This window comes from Rhincodon typus, chromosome 30, assembly GCF_021869965.1.
Source record: "Rhincodon typus isolate 14 chromosome 30, sRhiTyp1.1, whole genome shotgun sequence".
NCBI classification, from domain to species: domain Eukaryota; kingdom Metazoa; phylum Chordata; class Chondrichthyes; order Orectolobiformes; family Rhincodontidae; genus Rhincodon; species Rhincodon typus.
The window spans coordinates 23,941,244-23,961,029 of NC_063361.1; the positions used below are offsets into that span (position 1 = coordinate 23,941,244).

Genomic DNA, 19,786 nt, shown 5'->3' on the forward strand with positions numbered 1-19,786 from the left:
TCAGTCTGCATCTCAAACTAGCCATCCAACCAATAATTATCACTTCATCAACAAAACAAAAAAAAAACAGAATCTGATAATTGCATTGTAGGACATTGCCGTGTGCAAATTTACCACATTCCAGCAATACAGAAGACCTGTGTAATGCTTTGGAACATTTTGTGACCGTGAAAAGCACTAAATGTTTCCAAATCTTTTCATGTGTTTAATATCAGACAAGCACACAAATAAATAGCAGTAACTTATACAATTTGCTTTCACAGTAGAAAGATATCTAATAGCTTGTAAAATTAATTGCTTATGGACTAATCCTCCTTTAATTTGAGCAATTCACTTAAAGCAAATGCGGAGGTTCCAGTTCAGACATATCTATTGCCAGCAGCTGTTTTTTCTTTTAATTGAGTACCTGTCATTTCAATTTTATTTTGCAGTATTATACAAATCTGAATAATAAAGGATTTCCTTGTTTAAAATGTAAAAGTTCATACCATAACACGTGTTGATAAACTCGGCTGCTTAACGACAAAAAAAAGACGAGTCTAAATGTTTGATTTCAAAAGTGCTAAATTATTGGAATTTGCAAAAACCTTGCCCCTCCAATGTGGCACTTTGTAACATGTAAAACAGCTGGCTGTAGCCTAAGGCTTGGATGCTTTTTTTTTGATGTTTATATGGGATATGGGTGTTTCTCGCTAGGTGACATTTATTGCCTATTCCTGAATACCATGAGGGCAGTTAAGATCTGGAGTCACATGTAGGCCAGGCTGGGTAAAATGGCTGATTTTTTTTTTTTCCATAGTGAACATTTAGTGAACCAGGTGAGTTTTTACAACAATTGTTAATGAATTTGCTAACCAATGAAAGACAGTGTTGGAATAAAGGTGTCATTTTACTGATGGGAGTCTATAACTAGTGGAATACCACAGGGATCAGCGCTGGGCCATTATTATATACAAAAAATGTTTAATGACTTGGATGATGTAAGTAAATGTACTATTTGCCAAGTTTGCAGACAATGCAAAAATAGGTTGGAAGGCAAGTAGTGAGAATGGCAGAAGTTCACAGAGGAATGTAGACATGTTGGGCAAATGGACAAAAATTTGGCAAATAGAAAATGATGTGGGAAAATCTGAGGTTATATACTTTTGCAGGAAGAATACCAGACCTGAATATTATTGAAATGGGGAAAGATTGCAGAAAGCTATAGCCTAGAGAGATTCAGAAGGTCCTGGTCCATGAATCACAAGGACGTAGCATTCAAGTTCAGTTGGTAGTAGGGAAGGCAAATGGACTGTTGGCACTTCTTTCAAAGGGACTAGACTATAAAAATAAGGAGGCCAAGCTAAAACTTTCCAAGGCATTAGTCAGACTATAACTGGAATACTGTGAAAGCCTAAGCCCCTTATTTAAAGAAAGCTATATTAACTGTAGAGGCAATCCAGAGAAGGTTAACAAAGTTGATCTTAGGTATGGAGGGATTTTTTGTTAGAAAAAGTTGAGTAGGTTGGGCTTGTACTCATTGCTATTTATGAGAATGATCTGAGACCTCATTGAAACACAAAAGATTCTTGGGGGCCTTGAAAGGGTAGGTGCACAGTTTTGTTTGTCTTTGTGGGCAAATCTGGCAACAAAGGGCATATTCTCAGAGTAAGAAGTCACCCATTTAAGACTGAGATGAGGAAGAATTTTCTTCTGTCCGCGGCTGATGAATCTGTGGAATTCTTTTCCACAGAGGGCTGTCAAGGATGAGGTAGACTGATTTTTAATCAGTAAGGGAAATGAGGTTACAGGGAATTAAGTGGCAGAGGAATGGAGTTAACGATTACAGATCAGCCATGATTTCATTGAACAGCAGTGTGTGGACTCAATGAGCCAAATGGCTGACTTCTTCTGCTACCCATTATGGTCTTATGGTAAACTAATTAACTAGGCTAGTTTTTTTTATTCCAGATTTTTATTGAATTTGAGTTTTACCGTCTGTCATGGTGGAATTTGGATCTATGTGCTTGGGGTTTTGGATTATTATTTCAATGACATAACCACTTTGTCATGATCCCTCTCTCACACTAGATGCTTCAGAACCCATAAATGATAAAGTAAAAACCATAGTTTAGATATGATTCATAAGCTAAGTACAAAGTAAAAGCATATGACCCATTACAATTGAGAGCAGCTTTTTAAACCAAAGGACATACAGATGGAAAGCTGATCTTTCTAATTCACGGCTGCAGCATTTTGCTGCCCTGTCAAAGTGTTAAGAAACTGTACCCCTTGTCATCTTCGATTTTCCATTGAAAAGAACAGCTGACTGTCAAGTTATGCCTCTGCCCCCAAGCACCCATTAATATATTTTATTTCAAAGGGCTTGTATTTTACCCAATATCAATTCCTTGATCAGACACTTCAAACCAATGAATATACGACAGATACCCAGGTGGTTAGGACACCGACCTTGTACCTCTCCCATACACGTCACTTTAGTTTTTTCATGCTGCAGGTCATTTATTTGCTCTTGCCACACACTTAGGGGAGTACAGGATGCACTTGTCAGGGATGTCAGATTGGAAGTTTGAGTCAGGTTTTTTCACATTACTGTTTATTATTTTCTTCAGAGAGAAAGTAAACAAATTATCTGCAGGGTAGCTTTATGCTATGCCTGCCAGTTCCATAACTGTTCTATAGTACTTAGGAAAGATAACATCTTATTAAGGTACCAGTTCTTCCAAGTTGCACCTTGTCTCCAACTGATTTTGGTAACATGTATCTATAGTTAATTCCACCACCCACTATACACACACACACGCACGCACGCTTGTGAGCAGTGGTACCGGACATACCAGCATTTACAAGTTTTCATCTTAATTTTTGATTGCTCACAGTACCAGTGGAGACAACTGACAGTGAATCAGAATTTGGGACTATCTGTACATCATGTGTGTTCTCCATTGACAATTTACTAATGGTGCAATGATCCATGCTAGTTAATAAAACATTGTTACCTTTTGTCCAGTTGAGTTTTAAAAATATTTCTCTTACGTCTTTTGTGAAGGTTCTGTATATTCAAGCTTTTTGGGACGAAAAATACAATACCGTGCCCACTTTGTAAGAACGTAATTACCAAGAGGTAGGTTGGTACCAAGGTAACTAATGTATTGTTTTAGTTGATGTTCATGTACCATTTTGAAGAGCGTGCTGTCCAGACCAAAAACAAAATGATCTTCACGAGATCTCGTGCATCGGTATTTATTGGATTGTGCCAGTCAGAATTATACTCCAATTAAACTTGTCTTGGTTGTACAGTTGTCTGCTCCATGTTTGCATTCATCTTGGCTCATTCAATATCCTCCAAGGACACTGCTGCACACAAGGTTCAATCATTATCGTTCTCTTGGTTTTCCTGTTTGGTTTTTCATTTAATTGGTACTTTTTTACTAACAACAACAACAACAGCTTACATTTTTAGTAAAACATGCAAATACAGTTTCAGATTGATAACCATCTGCAACTGATTTGGAAATGTGTATCTATAGTTACTCCCCACTCCCCACCTTCCACTCCCCATCCACCCACAACAGTATGTGTGTTTTCAGGAATTGAGTTTATATTCAGTGAACTAAGATTTCAGATGCTGCAGCTGCACCTTATTCAAGGGTGTTTGTATCAAAATTTGGGTTTCCAAAGTTAGGGGGTTGAAAGTGAATTTCAATGTTTATTCAGAAATGTAATATATAATGGGGGCAAATAGCCAGTAAGGCAACATTTGTATGCTTTAATCAGTGCTGTATCTGGACTGGGCACTCTTTAGACAGGTAACAAATGCATTAACAAAAACAGAAATTGCTGGAAAATCTCAGCAGGTCCAGCAGCATGTGCGAAGAGAAATCGGAGTTAACGTTTCAGGTCCAGTGAGCCTTCTTCAGAACTTGTCCAGAACAAATATTAAGCTTGTGGATTACGTTTGTTCAAGAAGGTGACTCTCATTCACCTTCTCAAGCATAATTGGGGATGGGCAATAAATGCTAAGTTTACTAGCAACATTCATTTTTATGGAAGATTAGCAAAAACAAACTGTTTAAATTCAGCTATCTGTATGTTGCATTGTGGAGATACACCAGTTTTGGAGTGATTCGGTTATGCACATTGCTAGCAATTTTGTTGGGCTATTATGTAAATTCATAGCATTCATTTACTTCTCAAAATACAAAATAAGATTAAAGAAAACTCTTGAAGGGTCACAGAATTGTGTGTTTTAGTTGATCAGCGAGTTGTAATGAAGGCAGTGCTGTACTTGATGTAACGGTGTGTTGTCAGGTGTGTTTTTTTTACTTGCTTCTGCTGGGCAATGTGTCATGTCATGATTATGAATAATGACAGATCATGATTTGGCATCCACTGGCTGGAAACATGAATTGACTTTGTTAAAAAACCGACTTTTTAAAAATTCTGACACTAAAGGTGACTTAAGCTTGGAGCTAAAGGTGGCCACACCAGTTTGCATCACTGTACAGTTACATTCCATTCCAGTAAAATAAGAACAGCATGTCTGCAAAGATTCATCAAGGACAGTGTCTTGGGGAATATCATGAGCCACACATCCTGTACATTTTAGTTAGGCATCCACGCAATCTGCTGGGTTAATCAGGCTGTTAAGCCTAATCACTTGAACAGTAAGGGCCTATCTCAGATGAGTATTCCCACAAGTGAACTGGTCAAAGTTGCAAGGGGGCATGTACCAATGTTAACCATGTTTGAATGACTGGATGATGTTCATGGGATAATCCAATCTTTTGTGTGTTTTAAGCTGCTGCATCTCTGTGACAAGAGGATATTCAGATCACACAGTGAAAAGAGAAAACCTTGACTAGGGTCCGTCTTTTCCTCACTTTCTTTGAATCCACCTGAAACCTTCAAATTCTTTGTTTGCTGACTATGATCATTATGCGGTACTAAAGGCAGAGACTTTGTGGTAAAAGTCGCTTGACTCTTCTGTTTCCATAGTAACAGCCAGATCAGTCATCTGATCCTTTTCAATTGGAAGCAAAGTCACAAGACTGCCAAATTCAGCCTGAAGCCAGTTGAGTCAAAAAACTAAAAACTGTATGTTCATTTTACTTTTCACGGACTATAATTTGACCAAGTTGCCCTTCCCCACAGAAATCTATTTGAATGTGTGAACTTCAAATGTGTATGGGAATGGCAGAGCATATTTGATTATGTTACTTAGATTGGTCTAAGTATAATGAAGCTGAACTCTTTCTTGAGCATAACAAATAAAACTTGTGCAATTTTTGGTTTTTGTGATAAACTGAAGTATCCACTGTTGGCAAGAAATTATTTTCAAAGCATGATCCTTTGCAGTCAACAATGTATGAGAAAAGAGGGAAGCCATTTGACCCCTCTTCATTTGATTGTAAAAAGAGCACTGATTGTGATTTGATGGAGATGGGTAATGCTTAGTTTATACCTACCATTTAAACACATATCTACTTTTGCTCTACATTTTAGAAGTCTGCAGGAAAGCACACGCTTTAAACAACTTACAGAGGGTATTATGAAAATGATCCATGCCTTTCAATTGGATACAGGTTATGAGTGTGAGTATGTAAACTGCTTTGCTTCTTTTGCGGTCATGTTGCATTTCACACCATACAACATTTTATAAAGTGTATTTGGTGGGGGGAGTTCTCCTGAAGTGTATTTTAGAGAGTGATTGCTTGCAGATGTGCAAGTTATTAGCTATTGGATAATGGACAGGAAAATATCCAAAAGTTGGAACAAATTTAAACGGACCTGAACCATAAGACTAAATGTGGGAATAAAAGCAGATCATGTGATATTCCCATACATGTAATGCTGCCCATAGCATAGTGACTATAAGTAGCTTGGCACAATGTATGTTGATGTCCCAGGTTGGTTTTCCTCTGTAATGAATTTTGGCAACTCTAAGAATAAGTTAGTGTTTTGAATTGAAGTTATGGCAGCACAGTGGTCCTGAACTTGAGTGTATGGACATGAAACCAGTGACTCCAGACCAAGAACAATGTGGTTGACTCTTCAGTACCATCTGAAATGGCCCAGCAAGCCCCTTAATTGTATCAAACTGCTGCAAAGTCTTAAAAAAAGGAACGAAACTGGACTGACCAACTGACATTGACCTAGCTACCAGAAATGACAACAAAAAGCACGAGTTTGTCGACCTTGCACAGTTGCCCGTACCAATATCTGGGGGCTTGAGCCAAAAATGGGAAATCTGTCCTGCAGATTAGTCGAGCAGCAGCCTGACTTTGACTTAGAATTCTACCTTAAACACAATGTCCCAGACACCACCGTCACCATCCTTATGTATGTTTGTCCCACTAGTAGGGCATAGGATATGGTCAGTAATGGAGCTCTTAATGTTAATTCTGGACCCATGAAATCTGATTGTAACAAAGCAAACATGGGCAAAGAAATTTCCAACTTTTTACTTGACTGATGAATCAGTACCCTTTTGTGTTGAACGTATCCTTGACGGAAGCACTGAGGGCGGAAAGGGCACAATGTAGTCAGGGTGGGGTGCTTCAATTTCATTACCAGCAAAATTTGGTAGCACCACTACTGACTGAGCTGGCCGTGATCTAAATGACATTATTTGGGAGACTGATCCTGCAGGAGGTATTATGAGAACCAAAGTAATGAAACAACTTGACCTTGTCCTCACCAGTCTACCTGTCGCAGTGCACCAAACTAAATGATTCCATAACCAATGAATCTTAAGAAATAGGAGCAGGATTAGGCCATCTGGCCCTGCAAGCCTGCTGTGCCATTCAGTAGGATCCTGGCTGATCTTTTCATGGACTCGGCTCCATTTATCTGCCTACTCACCATAACCCTTAATTCCTTTACTGTTCAAAAATCTATCTATCTTTGCCTTAAAAACATTCAATGAAGTAGTTTTAAATGCTTCACTGGACAAGGAATTCCACAGATTCACCAACTTTTTGGTAAAGAATTCCCCCTCAACTCAGTCCCAAATATGCTCCCCCTTATTTTGAGGCTATGCACTCTAGTTCTAGTTTCACCTGCCAGTAGAAACAACCTCCCTGCTTCTACCTTGTCTATTCCCTTATTAATTTTATATGTTTCTATAAGGTGCCCCTGCATTCTTCTAAATTCCCATGAGTATAGTCCCAGTCTACTCAATCGCACCTTATAAGCCAACCCCGTCAAGTCTGGAATCAACCTAGTGTATCTCCTCTGCACCCCTTCCAGTGCCAGTACATCCTTTCTCAAGTAAGAAGACCAAAACTGTATGCAGTACACATCGGATCTAAGCCCTGCATTTCTGCCGCATCCAGTCATGAATGATGGTGAACAATTAAACAACTAACGGGAATTATTATTAATGAGGGAGCCCAGCACAGTGCAAAGACGCCCATGCCTTGACTGTGGGTGGTGGAGTGGTGGTGGTGGTGGTGGTGATGAACTGGTAGTTGACAATGGAGCCCAGAGAGAGGGAAAGAAAGTTAGGCAGGCAAGGGATGGTTCATAGCAAGCTGGGGAAGAACAGAAGCTGATGATTGGGACAATGGGTAGATGAAATGAGTTGATTGTGCTGAAAACAGCCCACGTCATGGCAGGGCCTGGGGTGTGGGGATGGGTCAAGGTCATGGAAGGTGGTGTTCTGGCTCTAAAATTATTGAACTCAATATTGAGTCCTGAAGGCTGCAAGGTCCTTAAGTAGAAAATGAGATGCTGTTCTTGTATCTTGTGCTGAGCTTCACTAGAACACTGAAGCAGGCCAAAGGCAGAAATGTTGGCTAGGAAACACAGTGGTGTGCTGAAGTGGCAGGCAACTAGAAGCTCAGCTATTTTGAGGGACAGACGTAGGTGTTCTATAAAGGGGTAACCACCAGTTTTCATTTCCTCTCCCCATTGCCGAGGAGACTACATTGTGAAAAATGAATACAGTAGACTAGATTAAATGAAGTGCAGATAAATTGCTGCCTCTACTGGAAGGTGTGTCTGGAACCTTGAAAAGCGAGGAGTGAAGAGGTAGAAGGGCAAGTGTTGCACCATCCGTGATTACATGGGAAGGTGCTGTGGGGAGATGTTGGGAGTTGAGGTATTGGGAGTGACAGAGGAGTGCACCAGGGTGTCCTGGAGGGGAGAGTCCCTCCAAAATGCTGACAAGGGAGGGTAAGGGAATACACCTGGTCGTGGCATCCTGCTGCATGTGGGTGAAATGCCAGCTTATGATCCTTGGATGCAGATGCTTGGGGGGGGGAAAAAGAAAACCGCCCCCCCCCCCCCCCTCCCCGGGGGATGTTGTGGGAGGGAAGAGAAGAGTGTTGGCAGAAGTGCGGGAAATGGGTCAGACACTACTGAAGGTCCTGTTAACTGTGATGCCAGGGAATCCTCAGTTGAGGAAAAAAATGGGCATTTGAGGCCCCTTGTGGAAGGTGGCATCACCAGAATAGTCGGAGAAGGAGAAACAAGGAGAATGGAAAGGAGTCCTTACAGTAAGCAGGAAGTGAGGATGTGTAGACAATGTTACTGTAGGAGTTGGTGGTTTTGTAGCAGAATTCCCCAATTTAGACCGAGATTTACAGAGAGCCTGGGCCGTTCATAGAAAATTACTATTTATTACAAAAAATAGATTCTCACTACAGATAAACAATTATGAAACTTCGATATACAAGTCTAATAAATCTTCCGTATGCAGACACATACAGGATAAAAGACACGAATGTTATGGATGGAGGGAAAGACTGGGAAGGCAGCTCAATGGTCACAATCTACTTCTGCTATGCTTTATGGTCTTATTAAAATGATGTGCTCCACATTGCTGCTTAGATTGCTTAATTGTTTCAAAAAATTGGTGGTTTAAATATTTTAGTATTAATTATTTTTAAGAATGGGTGTTTTCAAATCAAGCTTTTAAAATTGTTATCAGGAGCTGATCTTGAGTAATGCATTTAAAAATAATTCAAGTTATCCCTCTTTAACCGTTAGATACCCTTGCAGCTTTTACAAAATGGAATAAAAACTCTATCTGTTTTAAAATTAGTGAATGAATGTGTAAATATATAGAATAATAAATGAAAAATTTGGATTACTTATGATCTTGCATGTTTTTTTAATAGTTTCCATAGACAACACACCAAATAAGACCCCAACTGAGATCAGTGCTTACAGAGACTTATGGCAGGATGACACTCGGGCTTGGAGCGACAATACACCGCAAAACATTACAGCTACTGGGATCTCCAAAAATCGCACTTTGGTACTACAACAGCTTGTTCCATACTCTGTGTTGATTAAAAAAATTGCCGGAGGAGTGCATCTCGCGTGAATGTTGTGAATTGTTTTTTAACCTCTGTTCCAGGTAATATTTTTGCAGTAGACATTGCTGGATGTGTGATTTGATAACCCCTGGGGCAATAGTCGGCAAGGGGTTTCTGATATCTTGAACATTAATTTTCGTTGACAAGGTGGACCATTAGATCTAAGGATAAAGAGACAAACTGACCAAGTCCAGAGAAGGAAGTCTGAATAAGCGTTCAGTTATATGCAAACAAAACAGTTTTTAAACATCATCTTGGAGCAGTTTGGTACCTAGCAAAGATGAGACGTCGCAGTTTTGAGTTCCATTTCTAGTTTTGATATGTTAAGACCGTAAAACATGCATCAATAGCAAGTTATAAAATGAAATTCCCGCCCTAAATGGCTGAAATATTCATTTGTTTTTACTGTACAAATCCAGAAGTCCAGCAATGCCTTGACGTTTGTGAGGAGTTCGACAACTAAGATGCAGCGTGTCCAGTAATTTATGGCTGCTCTCAGTTCAGAGCGTATCTCTTCCTTCTTGCAATTTTTTAAAATGTGCTGTGGTGGTGGATGTTGTGACTTTGCTGTTCTTTTTCCAGTTAGTTATGAGTCATTTTTACTTTTTTTTTCCCTCCGTTTCACAATTCCATAAATACTTAACTTGCTTGTATGCTCTGAACATGAGATTGGTAAACTAAGGAAAAGACGTTTGCTTTTTAAACAAATAGCTAACCAAATGTGCTTAAGGTGATGATTCAAAGCTGAAATTTTTTATTGCCCATTGTTTAAAATCTTGGATTTCAAAATGAGGTTGCAGCTATGAGTATTTTAACAGAGCATGATATCAATCTTTAAGGAAACTTTAAAATGTTAAAACGTTTTTTATTCATTTTGTGGGATGTGGGCATCGCTGGCTTGTCAACATTTCTTGCCCATTCCTCGTTGCCCTTGAAAAGGTGGTGGTGGTGAGCTGCCTTCTTGAACTGCTGCAGTCCACCTGCTGTAAGTTGACCCTCAATGCCATTAGGGTGGGAATTCCAGGATTTTGACCCAGCAACAGTGAAGGAACAGCGATACATTTCCAAGTCAGGATGGGGAGTGGCTTAGAGGGGAACCTGGAGATGGTGGTGTTCCCATATGTCTGCTGCCCTTGTCCTTATGGATGGAAGTGGTCGTGGGTTTGGAAGGTGCTGTCTGAGGATCTTGGGTGAATTTCTGCGGTGCATCTTGTAGGTAGTACACACTGCTGCTACTGAGCTTCGGTGGTGGATGGAGTGAATGCTTGTGGATGTAGTGCCAATCAAGCAGGCTACTTTGTCCTCAATGGTGTCAAGCTTCTTGAGTGTTGTTGGGGCTGCACTCATCCAGGCAAGTGGGGAGTGTTCCATCACACTCCTGACTTATGCCTTGTAGATGGTGGACAGGCTTTGAGGAGTCAGGAGGTGAGTTACTCGCCGTAGCTTCTGACCTGCTCTTGTAGCCACAGTGTTTGTGGTGAGTCCAGTTGAGTTTCTGGTCAATGATAACCCCCTCAGGATGTTGATAGTGGGGGATCAGTGATGGTAACACCATTGAGTGTCAAGGGGCGGTGGTTAGATTGTCTGGTATTTGTGTGGCGTGAATATCACTTGCCACTTGTCAGTGTGAACCTGGATATTGCCCAGATCTTGATGCATTTGAACATGGACTGCATCAGTATTTGAGGAGTCACGAATGGTGCTGAACATTGTGCAAACACCGGTGAACATCCCCACTTCTGACCTTATGGAGGGAAGGTCGTTGATGAAGCAGCTGAAGATGGTTGGGCCGAGGACACTACCCTGAGGAACTCTTGCAGAGATGCCCTGGAGCTGAGCTAATTGACCTCCAACAACCACGACCATCTTCCTATGTCTAAGGTTTTGGAGTAGATTTGTAGCTCGGGTTGTGGGTGTTGAGGTGGTTGAGGTTGGTTGGCTCGCCGAGCTGGTTTCTTGTTTCGCAGACGTTTCGTTACCATGCTGGTACCAGGCATTCCCGCCTGGTTTTTAAACTCTAGGGTCCGTTGAGATGGATTGCTTCACTTCCGGTTTTCCTTCGTAGTGGAATGTATATGGGGTCGAGTTCAATGTTTTTATTAATAACATGCTTTGTGGAGTGCCATGCTTCTAGGAATTCTCGTGCCTGTCTCTGCCTAGCCTGTCCCAGGATCTTGGTGTTGTCCCATCGAAATGGTAGTTTTCCTTGTCCATGTGGATTGAGATTGAAAGCCAGAGTTTAAAAACCAGGCAGGAAAACATACCAACACTTCATTGGAGGCTGCACCGAGGATGTTACCAAGCATGGTAACGAAACGTCTGCGAAACAAGAAACCAGCTTGGCGAGCCAACCAACCCCAACAACCTCAACATCTTCCTATGTGTCAGGTATGACTGCAACCACCAGAGAGCTTGCCCCGATACCTATTGATTCCAGTTTTGCTAGGGCTCCTTGATGTCACACTCGGTCGAATGCAGCCCTGATGTCAAGGGCTTTCACTCTTGCCTCACCTCTGAAATTCAGCTATTTTTTCCATGTTTGAACCAAGGCTGTAATGAGATCAGGAGCTGAGTGGCCCTGGCGGAATCCAAACTGGGCATCACTGAGCAGGTTATTGCTGTGCAGGTGCTGCTTGATAGCACGGATGATGACGCCTTCAATCACGTTACTGATGATCGAGAATAGACTGATGGGGTGGTAGTTGGCTGTGTTGGATTTGTCCTGCTCTTGTGTACAGGACATACTTGGGCAATTTCCCACATTGCCGGGTAGTTACCAGTGTTATAACTGTACTGGAACAGCTTGGCTAGGGGAGCGGCAAGTTCTGGAGCACCAGTCTTCAGTACTATTGCTGAAATGTTGTCAGGGCCTGTAGCTTTTGCCATATCTAGTGTCTCCAACTTTTTCTTTATCACGTGGAGTGAATCGAATTGACTGAAGACTGGTATCTGTAATGTTGGGGATCGCTGAAGGAGGCCAAAATGGATCATCTACTCAGCACTTCTGGCTGAAGATTGCTGTGAATGCTTCACCCTGATCTTTTGCACTGATGTGCTGGGCTCTTCATTCATTGATGGGGATATTTGTGGAGCCTCCTCCTCCAGTGAGTTGTTTAATTGTCCACCACTATTCACGATGGATGTGGCAGGACTGCAGAGCTTAGATCTGATCCTTTGGTTGTGGGATCGCTTTGCTCTCCATCACTTGCTGCATTTGCCATTTGGGTGCGAGTCGTCCTGTTTGGTGACTTCACCAGGTTGATGCCTCATCTTCAGATATGCCTGATGCTGCTCCTGGCATGCCCTCCTGCACTCTCCATTTGAACCAGGGTTGATCCCCTGGCTTGATGGTAATGGTTGAGTGGGAGATATGCCAGGCCATGAGGTTACATATTGTGCTGGAGTACAGTTTTGCTGCTGTTGATGGCCCACAGCGCCTCATGGGTGCCCAGTCGTGAGTTGCTAGATCTGTGTGAAGTCTATCCCATTTAGCACAGTGATAGTGCCACACAAAACGATGGAAGTTCTTCTCAATGTGAAGGTGGGACTTCGTCTCCACAAGGACAGTGCAATGGTTACTGTTACTAATACTGTCATGGGCAGATGCAACTGCAGCTGGCAGATTGGTAAGGATGAGGTCAAGTATGTTTTTCCCTCTTGTTGGTTCCCTCACCACCTGCTGCAGACCCAGCAGCTTATGTCCTTTAGGACCCGACTAGCTTGATCTGATCTTGATCAGTAGTACTGCTGAGCCACTCTTGGTGGTGAACGTTGAAATCCCCCACCTAGAATACAGTTTGCGCCTTTGCCATCCTTGGTGCTTCCTCCAGTGTTGCTCAACATGGAGGAGTACCAATTCGTCAGTTGAGGGAGGACGGTACATGGTAATCAGCAGGAGGTTTCCTTGCCCATGTGTAACCTGCAGCCATGAGACTTCGTAGGGTCCAGAGTCAATGTCGAGGACTCCTAGAGCAGCACCCTCCCAACTGTGTACCACTGTGTACCACTGTGCCGCCACCACTGCTGGTGGGACAGGACATACCCAGGGATGGTGATGGTGGTGTCTGGGACATTGTCTGTAAGGTATCATTTTTTGAATATGACTGTCAGGCTGTTGCTTAACTAGTCTGGCAGGCAGCTCTCCCAATTTTGGCACTAGCCCTCAGATGTCAGTGAGAAGGACTTTGCAGGGTCAACAGGGCTGTTTCTGCCATTGTCTTTTCCAGTGCCTTGGTCGATTACGCTGTGTAGAGATACTCAAGTGATTTCACGGCAGTTACCTTGTTCAGAGATTTGGTTCATGGCTTAGAACAATTTATGTAACGAGCTTCTGAAGTCTGAATTAGATCCAGTCTTATGATCACTCCCTTATGTTTTATACTTTATTTCTGGAGTTCCAGTAAGAATTTGTTTGATCTTCACATATTGTGCTAGACATCAGCCAGTGGGCTTGCAGGAGATTTCGTCCAAAATATTGATGATTGTGATGTAATCTCTGTAATTTGATCCTCATTATTTTTGATCAATAATTACAATATGTTGCATAACTTATTGTATAATTAAAGATATTCTAAATAACTTTGTATTTCCTTATACAGAAGGTGCACTCTGATCCTCCTTTGACTGAATTTGTAAGAAGAGTTTCCACAAGAAATAAAAGGCAGAAAATAGAGAGAACTCCAGCCTATGTTGGGATTGGTAAGAATTTTGATGGCTGAGCATGAAGAAATGATCTTTGTTTTATGTGGCTTATTGTGTTTCTCTGGACCAAAGGCCCACTTCTCCCAACAAAATTTAGGAGGGGAAGAATGTCTTTTCCCACAGGCATCAGCAGCTCCTTCATTACTGATTGTTCTGCTGTTTGGCTATTGGGAGAATTAGTGGCCGGTTCTGCTTGCAGTGTCTCCCTTTGAAGTAATATATGCTCTATAGGTTATTGCTTAATTAAATTATTCATTTGAAGATTATCAGTTTTGAAGATAAATTGTTTGACAATGTTTTAATGGTATTGTTTGAAGAATAGATGCTGGCAAGGTCACTGGGAGCATTCCTGCTTGTCTTTGGATACTATTGAGGTCTTTTTCCCTCCCCAGTGGATTTTTTTGTGATTTAGTACTCGGGTGACCCCTCTAGCAGTGCAACGCTCCTGGTCTAGATTGTGTCCTCTTAAGTAAGCCGATGAGTTAGAAGTGTTCCTACTTATATAACATTTGCCATTTGGTCAACATACAAATGTTTAAAGTGTGCCTTTTTGCTTTTTGTTTTACAGATTCAGATTCTTCAGAGGAGCCTTTGTTCAAAACACATGTTAACATAAAGTAAGCGGGACTAGACAAATCAGGAGAATCATGCCCTGTATGGAGCCAGAAACTTAACTGCATTTAATAAATGTTTCTCCAATGCTCTTTTGGATTTATATTTTAAAAATGTGAAGTATGTTATTGGTATTAAAATACATTTGGATACTTTGAAGGGAAAAATTAAAACAATTTAGCTCTAATATTTGATATTTTTGGTTAGTTGGCTCGCCGAGCTGGTTCGTTGTTCCGCAGACACTTCATTACCCTGCTGGGTAACATCATCAGTGCAGCCTCCAATGAAACACCATTGTGTTTTCCCGCCTGGTATTTAAACTCGAGTCAGTTGAGCTGGATTACCTCACTTCAGGTTTTCCTTCGCAATGGAGTGTATATGGGGTCAAGTTCTATGTGTTTGTTGATGGCTTTGTTCGTGGAGTACCAAGCTTCTAGGAACTCCTGTGCTTGTCTCTGCTTTGCTTGTCCCAGGATCTTGGTGTTGTCCCAATTGAATCAGTGGTTCTCCTTATCCATGTGGATAGAGATATTGGATATTTAGAAAAAATTATTGACTTGCAAGTGAAGATCAGCCACGGTGGCAAAGATAGGATTTCAATACATTATCACCCATTAGGATTTTTATGTCTCTAAACACTATTTCCAAATTTTATCATTTGGTTGGGTAGCCCTTTTGTTCAAGTAACTAATATTTTGAACACATTTTTACTAATTCCCAAGCGACCCAGATTTTGCAAGGTTTTGGAGCAGGGTGGGGACACGAGCAGATTTGTATTCAAGTCCTCAGACTGTCACCTTGGCGTGTGCACAAAACACTTCCAAGCCAGCAATCCAAGTTCAGCAGTCGCTGCGACAAGAATTATATCTCTTCATGTGGTTTTTGATTTGCTCGCCAAGCTGGCTCGTTTTCAGTCAGACATTTCATCACCATGCTAGGTAACATCATCAGTGAGGCCTCCAATGAAGCGATGTTGTTCTACTCTGCTTGGAATTTATACTGTCCAGTCTGTTATGGTGAGTTGTATCATTTCCTATTTTGTTCTGTATGGGTTTGTATGGTATATATACCAGGCCTAGAACATCCTCAGTTGGCCAGAAAAATTGGCTGTTAGGAAAGAAATAGGTCAGGCAGCTTCTTAGCTCTCCTCGCCCTATTGTGGGAAAGCACAGGTGCAAGACCTGGTATTAACATCTGGCAGGTAACAGATGTGCTTTCCCACTGCTGCTCATACTGATTAGTTATCCTGATCCAAGTCTGTGTCAGCATAGTAGTCTATTAACTAATTCAACTTGTACTTTGTCCCAGAATTGTTTACTTTCAAGACCCCTAACTTCATTTTTCAAATGAAGATTTGTAATACCAGCAATTAATTGACTGAAGCTTGAATTCCAAAGTTGCTTTCTGGTTGCTCCCATAGATCAACGCTACATCCAAGGACTGTTAATACAAATACTACTCCTCAAAAAGAGAAAGTTGATCAAAGTGACAATGATGAGAAACCTTGCCAAGGAAAAGAATCAAACCTATCTCAACCAATACGGGAGGAGCTGTTTTCATCAAAAATAGGTATGATTTTGTTTGAATTGCCGAAATTGCAGACTTGCGACTTCCTTATGTTTCCTCTTGAAACAATAAATATTCTCTGCCATAATGACTTGTTGCTTTATAAGCTGCTCGATTCAAAAACAATAAAAAGCTGTTACATGTGAGTTTTGTGAAAGAAGTTAAAATCCTTGTTAGCTAACCAGTTTATTTTCCTACTTTTCATTGACACACTTGTTTCCTTACATTGCCATTCTTCTGGTAGTCTGTTTCAAAGATGTGCTATTCTTTCCAAACTCTTCCATAATATCTTAACCTTATAGTATCTTATGCACCACAATATGCACCTGTGCTACCATTGATCCAGAGCTGATTGATCCAGAGAGAGGTACCAAACTGGATTAAAATCTTAAGAAGTTTGGTGCAAAAAAGGAAATTCTTCTCCAGCGCCCTAGATGGTCAAGGCAAATGCCCTGATAAATTAGTTTATTCAGCTTAGCAATGAGCTAATAGATTAACTTGTAAATCAAGATTCTCATGCATCAACTTCTTCCCTTGTCCTACCATCACTTTTTTTAGGGAGATAAATCTAAATGTTTTACTTAACTCTCATTACCCATTCCCTATGATTTTTTTAACTGAAATGTTCCAAACCTTTATGTTCTCTCACTTTCTATTTAATCCTAACTTAAGTCCTACATTTGTTTGATTAGTTCATAACTGCATACAACTGCATGACAAACCTAATGTCTGAAAAATTCAGGGATTAGTTGCATCTGACCCCATGTGACTACTTATTCTGTCATGTCGCTGTGATATTTCCGGCTGTACTTTGCTGTTCGGTCACAATGGTTCTGCAGTTGTGACTTTTAATGGCTTTCCTCTCCTTTTATGAGTAGCTGTTCTGCACTCCTGATGTTGCCTGTGCAGTGTTTAAAGCACTGTCGCTCTGTGGTGCTTTGCAATTCTGTCCATCTAGCATTCCTCCTTCGTTTTCCTACTGGTCCTTACCACTAACTCCATGCGCAGATCATTCCATTGCTGTGAAGGATGGAACTTATTTCCAATAAAAGAAATGTACTACAGATGCAGGAAGTCTAAAATTAAAGCAGAAAGTACCATTGAAACCCAGCAGTTCTGACAGCATCTGCAGAGTGTGAAACAAAGTTAACATTTAGAGTCCAATATAACTTCTTCAGAACTGCATTTACAACCTTCTTGGCTTCATTTATTATAACCTCTTGTCTGAAACAAGCACTGGTAATTGGACTAAAGCAATTTCTGGTGGTAAATGCTTTTTTCAAAAAGAAATGAAGGAAAATTGATTAAAGTGAGACGAACCTGAATGATCAACTAGTCTTTGCCATTTGATGGTTCCTGTGCTGCTGGCTGCAGTAGAAAATAGATAGTTATGCAAATCACATTGTTTCACTGATGGCCTCATTCCAGTCAATAATACACAGAACAGAGTTGCTTAGCATTGTTTCGTGACTGAGTCATGTGAAATCGATTGATACCCAAGAGGTATTGTTCTATTATCTTGGAGGGCTGAGATTTCTTAGAGAAGAACTTTCTCCTTACAGACGCAATCTCTTTATTGGAAAATTTTTAAAGAAGATTCTTCAACTCTTTTGTTGAAAGATTAGTCATGTAAGCAGGATCTTTCATCTGAAAGAAGTGGCTTCAAAGCCAGTTGTTCAGATTTACTTTGTTCTTACTTCCCTTGTTCATATTTGATATATGTAATCAAAAAGTATAACACTATTCAGTGCATTACAGATTTAATCTTTGATTTTATCATTTTATCACCTATTTTTCAAACACTTTCTGAATTCCTGATGACCAGAATCACCTTTTACCCCAATTTAGTGTACTTGAGTCCTTCCAATAGCTCATCGATTAACATATGCTTGACTCTATATAAAGTGTTGTCTTAAGCATGCTCATTGCAGAATTTATTTTAGACTTTCTCAGATCTATCTATTTTAGACTATCTAAGATGTATTTCATATGGGGTTCCCATTTTTCTTTCCAGACATCCGTTGGATTATTTAGATTTTGTTCCAGCATCACTTCTCCTACTCAAAAATTTAGCAAGTAAGGTATTAAACAAATCTAGTCTGGAGGTGAAAAACGTGAATCCGTATTCATTAGCAGTGTGAGGTTGGAAACATTATTTCTGACCAATTATGAAAATTTTAACAATGTTTGAAGCTTCACTTTTGGCCAAATGGAATCCTCTTGCACGGTCTGAGTAATTGGCTGGGAGTGGGAATGCAATGTAATTTGTAGTGGAAACTTAATGGTATGTCTGCCATCTGGGAATTCAACTGGAACAAATTTTAACTTTCCCAAAACTTCTGTAAAGTTGACATTCTGAATGTGGAAAGGTAAAGATTGGTATAATGAATGCTGACTCCATGACTGGATATGACACTATCGTGCAGCTTGTAGCTAAAGCAGAGGAAAATGGGGCTGATCTTTTTAAAAATCCTTGCATGTTGCTGAGAATTTCGGAAGTGGGAAGAGAAATTTTTGGAAAAGAAGAGATAACAAGGTGTAGAGCTGGATGAACACAGCAGGCCAAGTCGCATCAGAGGAGCAGGAAAGCTGACATTTCGGGCCTAGACCCTTCTTTGGGAAAAGAACTCCAGTTGTCCTTTTTTTTTATACAGCAGAGTTGGAGCTAAACTTTGGATAAGAGGCAAAAATATCAAATTCTGCAAAGATCAAAGAGGATATTTTGCTGTATTAAAGTGGGCTCTGCTCTTAGCAGGTACAGCGGACATAGTGAAGAACGTGAGTAGGGAGCTTTCAGAGGTATCTACCTGGAGGTGGAAAATGATCATTGTTTATCACGAAGAAAAAGTTAAAAGGAAATGTTATTGGGTGAGGTCAGGTAGATTAAGTGTGGACTTTTGAAGGAAGTCTGTGATGACCATTTTTAATCGGAATGGAGTGGTGCTTGTGCATAGGTATTGTAGAAACATTGACAAGCCTGTAACTGATCTTTCACAAGAGTGACAGTAATGAGACACAATAATGATTAACAGAGTTAGGCCAGTGCTGTGACTAATTGAATGACTGGCCTTGTTGTATGGTAGATATGTTCCAATGCAACCTTTGAACCTGAAGGAACAAAGATGGGTCCTATAGCAGGGAGTGTGGAACAACGAAATTTGAAGGCAGAAGTGACAGACTAGTTAAGCACGTCAACAAGGAAAATGCTTAGGAATTTGAGTGTAAGTTATTGATGGTACTGAGTAACAGTATTTTCCTGAGAGGCAGATGGTGAGATTTGGAGAATAAAGTTGTTAAGCAATAGGAGGAAGTAACAGAAATTGTTGACTGTTCAAATTGAGGGAAGCTACAGGAGTTGGCACAGTTGAGAGACTGGCTGTGAAATGAGAGAAACTGAGTTTTCGATAATGTATTAAACATCAGTATGTTGCTGATACTTCTTGGCTATTTTGGCCAATATCCAAAGATTTCCCTCCGTTTTAATCTACATGCTACACTATAGTGTCATTTTCAGGCCAGCAGCTTAACTTTCAATTCACCAATTTTTATCTCTCCATATTCAGAATGTTGACCTTAGAGTT

The 19,786-nt window shown here is 40.6% G+C and overlaps 1 protein-coding gene across 1 annotated transcript in view; it reads left to right on the forward strand.

Annotated features, from left to right (window-relative positions):
* Positions 1-19,786, forward strand: part of LOC109918483 (breast cancer type 1 susceptibility protein homolog) — a 63,841-nt gene that overhangs the window by 5,773 nt on the left and 38,282 nt on the right. Inside the window, exons 3-8 of the mRNA XM_048614739.1 lie at positions 3,050-3,124; positions 5,506-5,594; positions 9,126-9,265; positions 13,925-14,024; positions 14,596-14,644; positions 16,060-16,208. Of these exons, the coding sequence (XP_048470696.1) occupies positions 3,050-3,124; positions 5,506-5,594; positions 9,126-9,265; positions 13,925-14,024; positions 14,596-14,644; positions 16,060-16,208 (602 nt within the window). The remainder of the gene's footprint in view (positions 1-3,049; positions 3,125-5,505; positions 5,595-9,125; positions 9,266-13,924; positions 14,025-14,595; positions 14,645-16,059; positions 16,209-19,786) is intronic.